Raw genomic sequence first — 17722 nt, forward strand, 5'->3', positions numbered from 1 at the left:
AGTAACTACAGTTGGTCGCTACATCTGTAAGTGCAAGTTAAAACTCTACTATGCAAAGCAAAAACCATTTATCAACAACACCAAGGAACGCCACCAGCTTCACCGAGCCCAAGCTCATCTAAGATGGACTGATGCAAAGTGGAAAAGTGTTCTGTGGTCTGACAAATGACTGCACACCAACCTACAGCTCCAACCACCTAGTCAAGTTTGCGGATAACAAAACTCTGGTGGGTCTCGTCACCAAGGGCGATGAGACTCGCTACAGGAAAGAGGTGGACTCTTTGACCACGTGGTGCAACAACCTCTTGCTGAATGTCAGCAAGACGAAAGAGATTGTTGTCAATTTCCAGAGAGGCCACACTCAACACCTGCCACTGACCATCGATGGTGCTGCAGTGGAGAGAGTAAGGAGCACCAAATTCCTGTTGGTGCACATCAGTGAGGACCTGTCCTGGACTACCAACACCGCATCACTGGTGAAGAAGGCCCAACAGCGCCTCTACTTCCTGCGAAAACTAAAGCGGGCAAGTGCTCCACCACCCATCCTGACCACTTTTCACAGAGGCACCATTGAAAGCATCCTTTCTAGCTGCATCACTGTGTGGGGCGGGAGCTACACTCAATACAACAGAAGAGACCTGCAGCGCATCGTGAAAACAGCTGGGAAAATCATTGGTGCACCACTCCCATCTCTTCAGGACTTATGCACCACCTGCCCGCAAGGCACTCACGTTTGAGTGTTGTTTAAAGAAAAGGTGATGTAACACAGTGGTGAACATGTCCTTTCCCAACTACTTTGGCACGTGTTGCAGCCATGAAATTATAAGTTAATTATTATTTGCAAAAAAAAAAAAAGTTTGAGTTTGAACGTCAAATATATTGTCTTTGTAGTGCATTCAATGGAATATGGGTTGTAAAGGATTAGCAAATCATTATATTCTGTTTATATTTACATCTAACAATTTCCCAACGCATATGGAAACGGGGTTTGTAATTTAACATGCATTAAAACGCTCTGCAGACACCTTTTTTTTGAGTTTGTGGATAAAAAAACATTTTGTTCCTTAAATATTTATGAAACGTGTTTTTTGTGTTAGTACATATTATATAACACTACCTCAAATTTAAGCTGCTCTTTAATGTACTTTCATTAAATGTATGCTAGAGTATTTGAGTTAAACAAAAAAATCCACAATCTGGGTCACTGTTTGTCATCTGTCAAACACTGGTGAAAAGCACTGATATATATATATATATATATATATATATATATATTATAAGTAGTCAAATAATACAAATAATAATTAACCATCGGGAGATGTTAAGTAAATGTTAACTTGTAATTAAAGTCTTATAGTATTCAGTGCACCACTGATTCTTTGTTTACTGCAGAATGCAATTTGTGATGACAAGCAAAATAACAAAGCTATTTTTAAGAGAAGTTGTTCGCTTTGCCCCCACAAAACCTACCGAAAAAGAAGCAAAACTGTGGCACTAAAACTGAAGTACGGACCGAAGCATCGGTTACATCTACTGTTGCTCTTTTAGTAAACACAATCGTAGATATGAACAAAATTACATTTGTCAGCTGTTAGCATATATTAGTTTGATCAAACATGGTGGAAATACCTGTTAACTGATACTGCAGTAGTAAATTGTAGGGATGAAACAATACTCTGTATTATCCTGCAAGGTACAATAATAAAAAAATAAAAAATGGCGATATTAATCGAGATTGGATGGTATGAAAAACATTGCAAAAATGTTTCCTTGCTATGTCGCCCAGCCCTACCTCGACGTCACTTGCATGATAAAGTGAAAACAAAGGAAATTAAAATAAAATAAAAGTCGTTAAATCTTAAAAATGTGTGTTTTTTGTTGTTGTTTTTTTTACATGAAAATGAATGAAAGTAATATAATGTATGGATGGATAAATGTAGGAACAACTGGATGTTGTGATGAAGTATCTACTTCCACTGGTGGGCTGCGTTTTGCCTTGTGCACATGAATGACATAGCTTGCCCAAAGTCGCATTCTAATGTCACATTTGAAAATATCAGATTTTAATCGGATTTGGACTACCTCTTGATGTGGCCCAAATCTGATGCGAAAAGATCAGATTTGGGCCACATCAAGGGGTAGTCCGAATCCGATTGGAATCTGATATTTTAAGCACAGTGGAGGGTTTTAGACTGGCAAAAAAATCGGATTTGGTGTGCAGTGAAAACGGGGCTTTTTGAAATAAGTGTCAATCTTTTCAGCATTGAAGGGATCCCTTTTTTAAGAATCAAAGGACCGACCCTTGCGTCAATCTCAACAGCAGTCATTAGAATGAAATCCCCCCTCGTTAGCATTCAACCCAAAATCACCTTTCAGCTGTATTAATGGCACAAAGGGGGCACCTGAAACGGAAAGTTGTTATCCCTGTTGTTTTTTGTAAGAGGCTAAAAGTCTATAGTCTTAAGAATGAATGGTTGAAAGTACTGTGTTGTATGTAGCAGGGGCGTCACTAGACCTAATACTGTACTGGGGCACGCCTGGGGCACAAACAATTCATATGAGCGTGCAAAGTGCGCAAGCAAAAACATTTTTAGCACTTATTTATCATAAAAAATACATAAATAGTGCTTTAAACTATGAAATCATATCAGATTATGTTGTATGGATCTTTGATTAACCACCTGAAATTAACTAATGCATTTGACCTACTTGTGCACTTTTTTACTCCAGACTTCTAAACTGCTACTGGTAAAAGCAAAAAGGAAGAGCAATGAATCTTTTTGAAATATATATTGCAGTAATCATCTGCAAATTTAACATCTACAAAAGTAAAACAAACAATAAAGCACCCCTACATCTCTGGGTTCTTTTATATTATTTAATTTCCATTTATGGCAATGTGGCTAATCCTATTTCAGATACACAAAACAATAAAGCCACAGTAGTAGATTAAATGAACAACTGTTGTGTGTCTGTTCAGGGAATCATTTTCTGAGAAGTAAACTGTAACGTCTCGTTTTCATTTTATCAAAGTGGTCAATCACTCTGGACAGACATGGAAATATTACAGTAACTGTTATACAGTTGACTAGTGGTTCCCAACTGGTGGATCGTGACATAAAAGTGGATTGTGTCTCATTTTCAGTGAGTTGCAGTCAGATGTGTGCATGAAAAAAAAAGTTTAGGGAGAAAAAAATCTAACTGTGGCAACAAAACCAGATATTTTTAGCCATTTTTCTAGTGACTATTAGTGAGTATTTTAGCAAAAAGCAAACCGACTAACAAGTTGGAGGAGGACTCAGGACAGACATGGAAATATTTATTTTTCTAAATCTAAATGGGGCAACAAAACCCGATATTTTCAGCCATCTTTCTGAAAACAAATACAGAAATGTTACTATTTTTTCTGGAAACAAAACCAGATGCCATAGCTGTAGCCATTTTTCTGGTGACTAAACAAGATTATTTAGTCAAAGTCACACCGATTAACAGGACAAGTCTACTGTGCTATTTTTCGGTAAAATAAACTTGAATGATTTAAAAATTTGGTTCACGACTTCATGATATGGAAAAATGTTTTTCTTCCTGAAGATAAACCATTTGAGAAGCACTCAACTCACACATGCTTACTCCAAATTATCATTGATACAGAGGTCCTGAGCAGAACCAGCAGACAATAACCAACATTATGTTTCGTGTTCATTGGAAATTCTCCCGACAGCTCGTACAGCAAATTAATATGTTTGTCTTGATACAAGGAATAACGTTAGCCAACTTAGCATCAACTAAAGACAATTATGTTGCCAAGCGAGCTAGGACTTCACTTACATCTCTCATTCCTGCTGCTTCTTCCCTGCTGCAGGCGAATAACTTTCTGATATCCATCTGAGTTACAGTTTGAGTCAAATCAAAATCAAAATAATATAATTAACAAATTGTTGTGGGCTAACGTTACCTACCTCATCAGTGATTCGCATCCTCTCTCTCTCTCTCTCTCTCTCTCTCTCTCTCTCTCTCTCAGCTGAAGTCTCGATCCACACGTGAATAAATTACCATATTAATTAGCCATGTGCTCATTGTTACGTGGAGTGAATACAGTAGCAATAGTAGTATGTGCGCTGTAGCCTATGTCATGTAGACTTAAAACTCTGAAGCGTTTTTTTTATTGGTGAAATTTTTACTGGGGCACTGCAGATCAACACTGGGGCACGTGTCCCAGTGAAATCTGTCTGGCGACGCCACTGGTATGTAGGCAATAGGTGGTGACGCAGACTACCTCCTCTGTTTAGGGATGGCTTTCCTTACTCTCCTTCCAAACCATCCGTCATCCCTGTTGAAATAATGTACATGTTTACCTTAAAAGAGTGAGGTTTGTCTTTGAGGTGCAAGTAGACAGCGGACTCTTTACTTGAAAAGTTTGTCCATCTGTGTTGGGACATGTTCCAGCTTTTTGCTTGTTTTGTTTCTCCAATATATCCATAGATATAATACCTGGGATGGATTCAGAACGACTATAACTCCTAATTAGACCTCAAAAACAACTATTTCTAAAAATAAAAATAAAAATGCTTTCCTCCAGGCCTTTTGGGCACTTTAACTTTGTTGTAGATAAATTGGGAGGTGTTTTTACATACAATAAAAAAGCTATTAGTATGAAATCTGTTCAGATTTGGAAAAAAAGCTTAACTAGTTGAACAGTGCTCTGTGAGATGTTCAAAGCTTGGAAATCTTTGTTTAACCTAATCCTCCACAATTATCACATTAAAACCACAATAATCATTGCATCATAACCCTGACCTGTCGTGTTCCTTAGTCGTCATGGTGCTGTTTGCTCCCTCATGTTCTCCTAAAACACCTCTGAAGCTGTCACAGAACAGCCGTTTTTATACCTACATTACACACAGATGGACTTTATTTAATCGTTTCTCCAACTCATAATTCAGCAATCATCAGACAGCTTTTGAAGGCCATTGGTTTCACTCAGAGTAAAGGGGTTAAAGACTTTTTCACGCCACACAAAAAATGTGTGTGCTGTTTTATGGTGTTTTTTTTACGTAAGATTATTTCAACTACATTTTTTGTCACAAAATGCAAAAAAGTTAATGGATAGAACTATAAAAAGTGTTTCAAATATCAACTACATGCTACATACTAGCATTCTGATCCATCAATGTAGTACATACCTGTCTGTGCACTGTAGCCACCAACATGTAGTGTTGATGTTTCTATCTAGACGAGTGCAAGGAGTGCCATGGACATGAAAAAGCTGCAGAAACAGCTGCCGTTTCTACTGAATTAATAGAACCACTCCAAGAGCGTCCCGCTGAAGAGGTGACTGCTCGACTGGCTCTGCAAGACCAAGAAGAACAGGACATCCTTGCATGTAAGCCAGCAGTATAAACATTTGCTAAACTCTTACAATATACAGTGCCAAGAGCTAATTTCTGTGTGATTTTCAGTGGTGTCAGCTAATCTTGATGACTCGTTAGCCAGCTCGGCTAAAGATACACTGCAGGCCATAGGTGCTCAGGAGGCAGCCCTGCAAGCCATTGCAAGGCACACACAAAAACTGAAGGAAGCTATGGAAGCAGAGGTACTCTGACTAGCATCTACTGCTGATGTATGCTATATCCTCAGTGGCCAACTTAAAAGGGCTTGATTTAATATGCACCAGAGTTTGCTTTTTGAATGTCAAGACGATCGACATTTTTTTTTTTCAGCATCCATTATACTTATACATTTTGAATGTCCTCCATCATCCATCAAATCTTTACGCGCACACAAACACACTATTTAGATGTTGTTTTTTTACATACATGACAGCGGTCCTGGCTTTATATGATCCTCAGTCTTGTGTTCATCTAAAAATAAATGTTTCTCATTGCAGGTTCCACCTCAGGAAAAGTCGTCCCAGTGGAAGGATTTAGAAGCTTGTCTTGCCAATAGAACATCCGCTGTCGATGAGGCCAAGGCTGCTCTGCTAAAAGCCAAGTAAGAAGAGCTGTTGTTATTGATGTTTTTCACGTGGTCTCTCTGAAAAGTACCTTCAGCTAAAATTGTTGTGGTAAATTTTGGGATGGATTTATTCTCTTCATGTAACTAGTAGGGATGTGCCGATCGGGTCCTCCGACTGACAAACTAGTATATCTCCATATACAGTGTGGAGACGCTTTTTTAAAATTAATAATAATAACCGCCTTTATGGCAAATAAACTGTATTTTTTAATATAATTTTTTGTTTTATTATCAAGTATAGGAACAAGGCTAAACATGTTACACACTGAAAACAAGCAGGAGCAGGCATGCTAATTGCTAAGCTAGCCGGAAACAACACTAACAAATGTGCTTAGTAAGTTTAAAACATCTCGATGGAGCCACGTTGCAGAAGAATGTAAGAAGCAGTTATTAAAGTAATAAGAGTCTAAAGACAGGATAATATAACAACGGTTGGTGTGTCAGCATTGTCACAATCACTACACGGCATGTCAGCGAGCGGATCAATCCATATTGATTCCCGAGCGCGGCCCCCGCTGCTGCTCACTGCTGCCCTCAACTCCCGGGGGTTGGAACAAAGAGATTGGTCAAATGCAAAGAGTAATTTCACCACACCTAGTGTATGTGTGTGAGTATCAGTGGTACTTTTAAATTGGTGATGTCAACACCAAGGCTAAAAGTAGTATATGATCGATACTAGCATGATTAAATTGATATTTGTATTTTATCGAAATGTTTTTGTTAGTGTTTACAAATTCAGAGAGTAAGTTTCTGAACACAGATGGACTTTTCTCAATCAGATACAATAAGGAACTTTAGTTTAAATATTGTGTTGATATTGTTAAACTGTCAATAGCACTCACCAGAAATCCATGGACAAATTAACAGTCAGTACATGTAATTTGTATTGATATTAGTATCAGCCGATCTCATTCATGGAAGATCGGTTTCGGCAGCATAAATCCTTGATCAGAACATCCCTATTAACTAATTATCATGTGTTTACCTCCTAATCAAGTGTTCTGTTCATTTTTTTCTGTTAGCTACTTTATTCTGGGTCAGACAATGACAATGTGGGTAGCATTAAAATTTAAAGATGTATTGATTAGTTTTTTCAGGTAACCATTATTGATTAATCATTGTTTTGTTATTACCAAACATGTAGTTTATAGTTGGACTCTTGTGAACTCCAGCTAATGATGTACATTCCATTTAGCAACTTTGTATCTCTCACTTTAGTGAGTCTTTGGACAGTCTCAAAGCTGTCATTGTCAAATCCAAAGAGAAGAACGTCCCTGCTGTCCGTCCGCTTGTGTTAGCTGCTGAGGAGAATCTCCATAAGATGGTGGTGGACTTGGATAAAGTGCTTCATAGGGTAAGATAGACAAAAAGACTTGTACATGTTTTTCCTTATGCTGAAATGTTGTCTTAAAAAGACAGCAATGTACACTTTTGCCCTTATAAAACGCAGCATTTATATGCGAAAAAGCAAATATTGTCTAATTAATTTGAATTACTTGAGATAAATGAGATGTGATAAGTTTAAAACATTGTCACTTTTTGTCAAATACCACAAAAAAATCATGTTAAGAGTTAAACAGTCTCATTGATTTCACATAATTGATTTTTGTGCTCTGGTTAAATTATGATGGAAAATATAAAATATGACGTCAAATTTTTGATTACAACTATACCCGCTTCACCATATATCGGGATATCTTTATTGTCAGTCATGCACCGTATGTTGAGATTTCCACGTGGTACATTTCTCTATGAAATTAATGGTATCAAGCATTGTGGCCGCTTGCTTGTTTTACTTTTTGATCAAAAGTTGCCACAGTAAAACAATGGTACAATTTGGATTTTACACTTCATGATGCAGCACTCTCATTTATCCCGACTTGGGAGGGTACCCCTACACCACCAGGGCAAAAGTATGAAGCCTAACCACCTATTTGAATTTAAGTGGCCACATTTGAAAGATAAAGCAAAGCAATAAAAATGTTTTAAAAAAATAAGAAATAAAATGTTATTTAATTCTGTAGATTTAAATTTGTCTTGTTTTACCCTACAAACAGCACAAACTAAAACCTTATAATATTTTCATAACGAAGCCGCTTGTGTGTGTTTTGTGTAGGTGAAGTCTGCAGAGTCGGAAGCTAAAATTGTGTCTCAGTACAGTGAACTGGTTCAGGAAGCCAAGCTCCAGTTCCAGAGAGAAGTGAGCAGCCTTACACCGGAGATTCAGGCCAATTGGAAGGGACTCAGTAAGACCACACATTCACACAACAACTTCATGTAGTCTTGATGTTGTAACCCGTTCATAGCTGGTTACTTACCGCTGCATCCCAGTTACAGCTACAGTACACCTCTGTTAAAGTGTACTATAAACACTTATTCCACCGTTGTTTCCCTACTTTACATTCGAGCTAGCTTAGCGGTTAGCATGCCTTCTTGTCTTCTGCTCGGTTTAGCTGATTGTCTTGCATGCTTAGATATTCCTTGTTTAGGTGCGCTTCCCATAGTGTCTCAGAGATGACGTGTCCTGCACTTTTTAGTTTGACATTTTAATACAGTCTTTATAACTTAGCTATTTTAATAATTTAAATTTAAATGTTTATAGGCAACACTAAATTAACTAAATAAAAATAAACTACAGGGCCATATCCCTCCTTCTATTGCTGGGGAAATACTGTCTCAAGTCATGCTAAACATCCTAATCACAAACGTCAGAGAAGGAAACCTGTCCAAGACCCAGTGCCTATTTTTCCAAGTGTCGACCTGAATTTCTCTGTCCACCAGGTGCATGAGAAATGCATAAATTGAAACTTGAACTGGGTGGTGGTCTTCATAGACCTTTACAAAGGATTTTGACACGGTGATCATTCTGTGCAAGCTTAGATGTCCAGACAGGTTTGTGAATCTCATATGGCAGATTTACGACCATTTGACCGGGCAAGTCCTCTCAGGTGGAAAAATATCGGCGCTGGTCCCGTTTTTTTTTTTTATCAAGCAGTTTTTCAACTTGCATACTCACCTATGCAATCAGAGATTTTGATCTTGGGCTATACAGACTTGATGACGTACTATTTTACATGAGCCGAGGATTGTTCTTGGAACTGTCGTTTGCTGCACTCATACACAAGGAGTCTGTCCCCCAGCTCATCGTTATCAAGTTCACTGAAGTCACCCGCCTTTTTGGTCTCACGGTCAACTTGTGTAAGACAGAAGTACTGTTCGAATTAGCACCTGCCTCCACCGCTTTTCCACCGCAATCTCAAGTGAGGGTAACCATCTGAAGACTGTGGGTGACTTTAAATACCATGGTTTAAGAAATCCATTATCTGTAGAGCCATTCAAGCACTGTGTGGTTTCTGAGTTCTCACTATGAGCCAGCACAATTTTAAGCAGTCCAAAAAAAAGAGCAAAGTGAGCAGCCTCCTCTACAGATGCGAGATGTTGCTCTTGTTTAAAAGACCTGCCGCTTTAAGATTGGCTACCATCTACGGGCCATCACCAGGTAGAGGACAACGTACACGAGTCATCATTGGACTGAAAGACAACCAAGAGAAAGAGAGAGCAGATCCTTCTACATTGATGAACTGGAACAGAAACAATTACCATCTGTTCCTTCTGTCCTCATTGCTGATGTGCATATTCTCATTACTTTTGCTAAGTAAACAAATGCAACCAAAACCAGCAAGGGTTGAATGGAGGCCACTGGACTCTTCTTTTTTGTTGAAGAAGTCTCATTCAAAAAGCTTATTCACTTCAAAATTTTAGGTTACACAACAGAGAAGATTTGTTTCTTTGGACCCGTAGTCAGCAACTTATTTTTGTCTAAAAGAGAATAGGCCTTTTTTTTTTGAGGATGACAATGTCCAAATTCGGCACAGTAAGAACCACAATTTTGAAAGAGGTGTGCAATAGCAGTCTGTTCAAGTAAAGAGGCCCTCTCTAAACAGGAGAAGGTTTATGTCTCACTTATCATATGCTTATATTAATGCCCAGATATTGCCTCATTCCATGGGAAGAGTGCCAATTTAGAGGTTTTTTTTACCACCGGGCAGACCGACAAATCATTGGCTTTTTGGACCAAGGCTCACCAAAGCAGTGAAATCAACCCTAATTTGACCACCCCTAAGGAGACTACCCTTCTCCCTGAAGCCAAAATAGGAAAACAATTTCAAAAATGTTTAAGTTGAGAAGTATTTTGGCTGAATGGTGAAATGTCCAGTTGCTCCCATTCAATCCTTGCTGAATACTAAGACTTGATACTTAAACTTGGAGGATTTCTAAAATTCTTTATTGTACATTTTTCAATAAATGCAAGATGTACAGACAACTCGAGATACCTTTTTTCTCTCACTCTGTACTCTGGAGCTAATTTCCAAGCTCAAGAGAGAGACTTGCTGCTGCGTCCACATGCGCCACCATCACTAATAATAAAAGCCTAACTGGCCTGATTTGATCTTATATTGTAATCATTGGTGTTTATTCCTGGTAATAGACATGCAACCTAAAGTTTTTATGAAAATTATTCAATAATCCTTTATCATCTTCCTTACAATATGAACTGGTCCTCTACCACCTTAAATGCTTTTAATAGTTCAATTTTTGCCTCAAGCAGGCCGAAAATTTGAAGAGTCACAATCTGTCTTGAGGCAGCCTTATAAGTTCTTCCACACTAAACTCTTGCGACCACCTTGCTTTTTGTTTCAATAACGTACATATAAAAATTAGTCTAGATCGCTTTGTTGTCATTGTAAAATAGACATTACAATAAAATGTTCCAACCCTTGTTGGCATCAGTCACACCCCTATCCTTACCTCAATACGCAAAATGTATAAATGGCATGCAACATAAATCAATAAGGTGCAATTATTTGAATATTTTCTTGGTTTGTCTGGGACTGTTGAGGACATGTATGGCTGTTAGAAAGAAACTTTCTTTCATTTTCTTTGTTGTTGCTTTTGCTACTCTATACCTCCTGATAAAGAGCAGCAGCACAAATAGGTGGTGGACCATTCTGATATTATTTTCTTATAATGTATTGTAAAGTGTACATTTGAAATTGAAATGTAGTATGTATGGATATATCAAATCAATTAAATCTACTTGGATCAGTACCATCAGGGGGAGCATGTGTATATTTACAAAGCTGTAAAATAATTAACATAAGTGTCTTTTTGTATGTTAGCTGGTAAGCTGTCCACTGATGACCTGAATGCGCTCATCGCCCATGCACACCGTCGCATTGACCAGCTAAACCGAGAGCTGGCTGAGCAAAGAGTGAGGGAGCAGGTCCACATCGATGCGGCTCTGGAGCAACAGAGGTTAGAGCACCTGAAAGCCCATGACGAAAGTGTCAACACATCTCTGCAGCATATCAAGGAGGAGGCGAGGCTGCAACAGGAGAGAAAGGTACTGTGCAGAGAGGAAAACCAATTCAATCAGAATGTTATAAAACTTGATGTACTGTATGAATTTATGTGCAGCTGTCTGAGTTAAGAGAGGTAATGGAGGCAGAGATGAGGACTCAACTTCGGCGTCAGGCAGCTGCTCACACTGACCACGTCCAAGATGTCCTCAAAGTACAGGAGCAGGAATTGAGAGCCGAATCTGAGCAGGTCATTGAGCTCCACGTCACCCATGCATGCATTGATTTAGAATATTTAAGTGTACATTTTTATATAGCTTTAACCATTTGGTCTTCACCAAAGATCATGAGCATGTCCCCTTTTTCACATCATTATTGCTCTACTACTGTACCCATACACTTAGTTCAGGGTTTACAGCCTGATATGGTTTACTCAACCATTCAAACAGTATTATCTTCAAATATCTGAAACTGAAATCCCTTCTAAACTAATGAGAGGAAATAAGTGACAGTAGGTATTGATTTGTTTGCGGCAGAGATACTAATGGAAGACACTTGCATCCTGTTGACTCAATTCATGAATAATTTCTGGTACTCAGACGTCACATACAGTGTGGAAAATAAGTAACCCTAACCCTTACAAAGGTATGAACAGTTTATCATTTTTATGCTAGCTTAATCTAGCAGAAAATTGTTTATAAATTTGTGCTTGTGATTGCGTGAATTAAGTATTTGATCCCAATACAAAAGTTGACTTAGATTATTTTTGTAGAGTTGCAAACAATAACAGGAGGTATTTTTGCCCAATCTTTTTACAGGTGGGGCTAAGCTTAGGCTCGTGTTCCAGAAGTCTTGGAGTTTTTAGTTAGTTGTGCTCTTAGGCTGTCAGTAAAGGCAAAGGCTGTCTTCTTAAACTTCCTGTGCTGTCTAGATCCTAAACAGTAAGCTTCTGGAACAAGAGACCCAATACCGTCAGCTGAGCCAGGAGCAGCTGGATAACTTCACTCTGGATATGAACACTGCCCACGCAAGACTTAAAGGAGTGGAGGAAGCCATTGACAGTAAGATGCTAAATATCCATTTACACTCTACATCCTGGAAAGAAAATAGAATCCTAACGATACTATTTATAATTTACAATACTATTCTACGGTACTATTTTATAGTTAACGATACATATCTACAATACTTTTTTATAACTAACAATCCTTTTTTATAACTAATGATACTATTGTATGACTTACAATAGTATCATTATTTTACGGCATGGCGTAGTGGGTAGAGCGGCCGTGCCAGAAACCTGAGGGTTGCAGGTTCGCTTCCCACCTATTGACATCCAAATTGCTGCCGTTGTGTCCTTGGGCAGGACACTTCCCCCTTGCCCTCGGTGCCGCTCACACTGGTGAATGAATGATGAATGAATGATTGGTGGTGGTCGGAGGGGCCGTAGGCGCAAACTGGCAGCCACGGTTCCGTCAGTCTACCCCAGGGCAGCTGTGGCTACAGATGTAGCTTACCACCACCAGGTGTGAATGATTGATGGGTTCCAACTTCTCCGTGAGCGCTTCGAGTATCTAACAATAGAAAAGCGCGATATACATCTAATCCATTATTATTATTATTTTTATTATTCTGTAGCTAATTATATAGCTAACTACTATTCTCTAATTATATTATTCTGTAGCTAACCTTTTACACAATTTTCAAGATGACATGTATTTGTCAGTATGGAAAGACTGCATATTTCCAGATATTGTTTTATGTGGGATGTGTGTGACTCTTAAGGATGGAAACTCCCACCAAACATCATAATGTAACAACTTAAGTTCCTGTATGTAATATTTCAGTGTCAATCAGATATGGTGAAATGGTTTCAAGCTTATCCGTAAAAGTAGGACTTAAATTACTTTGTTGTGTTGTTAGTTTGTATCAGTTGTCTTTTTTTCAGTTTGTAGGATAATTGACTAGTACTACTTAACCTACAGTGGGAAACATGACTATCGAGATTTGTCAATGGATTATCTCATATATCAGGTTCTTGTATTCTGTGGCGTGTTCAGACTTTTTCAAGGGTGGCACCCATAAAACAGTCAGTCTACCCCAGGAGCAGATCTAGCTACTATTAGTTTAGCATGGTTACCACCACCATAGATGGCGTGAATCTTCTGGTAAGACAATTGCTAACATTAAACAATATTGCAAAGTATTGAGCTATGACAGTACATTAGACAACTTGCAACAGTTGGTACAAAATACTAATAGAGTATTTCAACCTTCCTCTTTAGTAAGGTAAAATTATAACAAGTATAAACTTGTACCGGTATTTACATTCAAAGAGATTGGGTCCTAATTCAAATTGACTCTTTACATTGTTGTCTATATAATACCTTAATTTTTTACACAGTGTGCCTTTAAAAGTATTTGGCAAAAACAAACTGGATTGAGTAGAACTAAAATCGCGGTGGAATGACAAAAGATGGTGGCGTTCAAAACGGATGAATGCGCCTGTTCTTGTGTTGTCAGGCGAACACTTTAATAAAATCATCCAGGTTCAAGTCCTTAGCTCTTTTGAACTCAATGCTTAGGATACCTAAATGGCCAACCCTTGTGTCAACCATGAGTTTTTATGAGCGTTGAGCTGAAGAGCTATGTTTACATGCAGCACTGCTTACAGGTAGGGCTACAGCTATTTTACAAGATCTAAACGATTCATGGAACACTTCCTGATAAGGTTTTAAAAACACAGTCAGAACCATTATGCTCTGACAGAAAATCATACACACGTCAATTTCAAAAGCGAAATATCAGTTACTGCTAAAAGTAGCAGTTTAAACATGCTTGTTTGAAAAATATATTGTAACTAAATGACTTTAAATGACTTACGTTTAGTCAATAAAGGACCACGGATGTCTGGAACCCGGCTGCTCATCATCAGTCAAAAGATAATGCCCGCCACCCGGACATGCACGCGTCGATAAAGATTGTGCACCAATATGTGTGCACACTGCACGTTGGATACGATTGCCCGCGCGCCGGCCGAATCAGATGATTAATTTTGGCTGCCGACAAGAGTGCGCCGCATAAGATTGCCCGCCACTTCAATATGAAATATAAACGATGAAACATTGAATATTAACAGTATGTGAACCATTGCTTACTGCCCAGACGACCTCCACGCTACAAAGTTTTGTAATCAATCAGACGTTTCTAGCCATCCATCCATTTTATATCAGTGTCCCTATTGTCACTTAAGCAACTGAAATGCATCATACATATCCAACCAAGTATGTAAATTGTTTTGCATATATTACCCATCAGGCCAAGCAAACGTTTTTTTAAATGGGTGTATTTTTGAATTGTGTAGGGTACTGTTCGACATTTTTTATAATGTCCACATTGTTCAGTGAGCAAGTTGTTTTTGTATCCCATATTTTAACGTTCTGTGTTTGAAACTCATGGTCTAATTAATCAAAAAAAAAAACATAAGTACCTTTTTATATAGAGTATGTGCACTTGCTCCTTGTGTAGTACATGATAATAATAATTAATGATTCTAGTGGCTCTCACTTCATGAATATATGCATGAATATTGCACTCCATGTAACTGTGGACAACTCATGTACAATAGATTGGGGTCTCTTGATCCGACATAAGTAATTATTTGGCATAGCACTAGCCGCAGCTTAAGTCCAACACTCACCACGGTTTAAAAATCCCTGTTTCAAATCTTTTCGCCTCTGACTTGGGTGGTACCTAGGTAGTATTCCACCCCCAGACATGCCACTGATCGTTTTCGCACAATGTTCAATTGATAGCAACTAAACTGTTCAGCAAAAAAAATGTTATTTATTCATAATTTCCTCTTATTATTAAATAAATGATAAATGGGTTGTACTTGTATAGCGCTTTTCTACCTTCAAGGTACTCAAAGCGCTTTGACACTACTTCCACATTTACCCATTCACACACACATTCACACACTGATGGAGGGAGCTGCCATGCAAGGCGCCAACCAGCACCCTTCAGGAGCAAGGGTGAAGTGTCTTGCTCAGGACACAACGGACGTGACGAAGTTGGTTCTTGGTGGGATTTGAACCAGGGACCCTCGGGTTGCGCACGGCCACTCTCCCACTGCGCCACGCCGTCACCATAATTAATGTCATTAAGCTTTTTGAGCCTTAAGTTATTTCTGTAAAAAATGGCAGATTTGTATTTTTAGTTTTTGTAGTGAAAATAAGTAAATTTACCGATGGCTTAAAGTGTGTTACTGAGTGTGTTTGTATGTGTGTTCAGGTCACGTAGTGGCAGAGGAAGAGGCTCGTAAAGCCCACCAGCTTTGGCTCAGTGTGGAGGCTCTCAACTACACATTGAAAACAGCTGAAGCCGCATCGCCCACCAAGCCACTAGAATGCGCCGCTCAGGCCGTGCTAGACAGTTGCCAAGACAACACGTTTGCCTCTGCTCTGGCTGCAGCACTTCCCCAGGAATCTCTGCAGCGTGGCATCTACAGCGAAGCCTCTCTCCGCGCACGCTTCTACGGTCTGCGCTCGCTGGTTCGCAGAGTCGCCCTCATCGACGAATCTCACAACTCCTTATACCAGTACTTCCTGTCCTATCTGCAAGCCGCACTGCTGTTTGAGAATAAACAGGAAGCACCTCCCGCCCAGCTAAGCAGTGAGGATTTAGACCCGTTCAAGCTGCTGTCGTACGCCAGTTACTGCCTGGAGCACGGAGATCTGGAGTTGGCAGCTAAACTGCTCAACCAGATGACCGGAGAGGCCAGGAGAGTAGTAGAGGACTGGCTGCATGAAGCCAGACTCACCTTAGAAACCAGGCAGGTGGTCACTTTGTTGTCTGCTTACGCTAACGCTGTGGGCTTGGGAACCACACAGGCTCCATAGTCTCACGTTCCATCTCAGAGTTCGATTTTACACGCTTCATAAGTACTCACGATTTTCAGTCAATGATGTTCCTCTTTAAAGCTGCCTAAATTTCACGTTAAACGTCAACCACATATTTATTTCGTCTCTGTCTAAGTGGAAAACAAAGTGTAATTCATTCTAATCTTGCTTAAATATATATTTTTCTCAATAATGCACATCACAATAAATCAGTAATGAAAAGGTGGGAGTTGTTTATTTTTCAGTCACATTTCAGTCATACAGAAACATCTGAGAGGAAATCAACATTTCTGATTTTAAATAAACATAAAATATATAAGTACTGTATTTGTATGGAATAAGTATTATATTTGCAAATAAGTACATACTTTTTTTGCTGCAAGGTAAATATTGTATTTAATAGATGAGTATTGTATTTGCTAGGACTGCTCTTTTTTTGTCCTTAAGGATCACAAGAACCAATTAGCAAATGTACATTTAAGTGGTGTATAACGCCTCACTTGGAAGAGTTATTAAAAGTTGTAACATAATCACACTTTAATAAGCGTACAACTCACTATTGCTGTGTTAGTCTAATAAAATTGGTTAGTATTAACAGCTGAAGGGCTAAGGACAATATGATTATGAAGTATGATACGTGCTATGCTGAAACGTACAAAGTTGTACTTGTATCGACTTACCATACGACCTCTTTCCCCCGGACATGTCCTCTTTTGCCGGGATGTCCGGGCGGGGTTTCTGAAATGCCTCAATTGTCTGGCGTTTTGAGTCAGGGTTGCATGTCTTTCCAATGTACGTACAGGGTTAAGAAGAGATTAATAAACAAAACAAATTGTGAAGGTTTGCGCACGCAGCAGAATTCGTGAGGGAGGGGTAAAGAGAGCGAGGCAGTGGCTTGCTTGTTAATCATGCATACTTGGTCAACAGCCATACAGATCACAGTGAGAAAGGCCGTATAAACAACTTTAACACTGTTACAAATATGCGCCACACTGTGAACCCACACCAAACAAGAATGACAAACACATTTCTGGAGAACAGAAACACAACATACACACAAAAGAACAAATGCCCAGAATCCCTTGCAGCACTAACTCTTCCGGGTTAACTCTTCCGGGATGCTACAATATACACCCCCCCCCCCCCCCCCCCACCTCAACCCCGATTATGTCGCATCAAATAGTCCATATTATTTAAAAAATTATTTTGGTGGAAGATTTTACATTTTTTGTGTGTTTGCCATAAAAAAAACATAGTTTTGTTTGACAATACAGGGCGGAAAACAAACAAACACAAAAACTAAAACATTTTGAAATGAGGAATAGATCTTAAGATGATGTAGACTCCAGAGATTTAAGCATTAAATATAAAATGTATGTATGCCATGGCACACCATTATCATTATTTGATGACCAAAGCAAAACACTTTTTCCACATTTACACTGG

The 17722-nt window shown here is 38.9% G+C and overlaps 1 protein-coding gene across 2 annotated transcripts in view; it reads left to right on the plus strand.

Moving 5' to 3' along the window:
• Positions 1 to 16498, plus strand: part of immt (inner membrane protein, mitochondrial (mitofilin)) — a 31210-nt gene extending 14712 nt beyond the window's left edge. For both annotated transcript variants that reach the window (XM_061901595.1, XM_061901596.1), the window contains exons 6-14: positions 5234 to 5383; positions 5460 to 5593; positions 5888 to 5991; positions 7234 to 7369; positions 8132 to 8261; positions 11196 to 11419; positions 11494 to 11625; positions 12307 to 12436; positions 15669 to 16498. In XM_061901595.1, the coding sequence (XP_061757579.1) occupies positions 5234 to 5383; positions 5460 to 5593; positions 5888 to 5991; positions 7234 to 7369; positions 8132 to 8261; positions 11196 to 11419; positions 11494 to 11625; positions 12307 to 12436; positions 15669 to 16276 (1748 nt within the window). In that variant the 3' untranslated portion in view covers positions 16277 to 16498. The remainder of the gene's footprint in view (positions 1 to 5233; positions 5384 to 5459; positions 5594 to 5887; positions 5992 to 7233; positions 7370 to 8131; positions 8262 to 11195; positions 11420 to 11493; positions 11626 to 12306; positions 12437 to 15668) is intronic.
• The last annotated feature ends 1224 nt before the right edge of the window (positions 16499 to 17722 follow it).

The sequence above is a fragment of the Nerophis ophidion genome, linkage group LG05 (assembly GCF_033978795.1).
Source record: "Nerophis ophidion isolate RoL-2023_Sa linkage group LG05, RoL_Noph_v1.0, whole genome shotgun sequence".
In the NCBI taxonomy this organism is placed as follows: domain Eukaryota; kingdom Metazoa; phylum Chordata; class Actinopteri; order Syngnathiformes; family Syngnathidae; genus Nerophis; species Nerophis ophidion.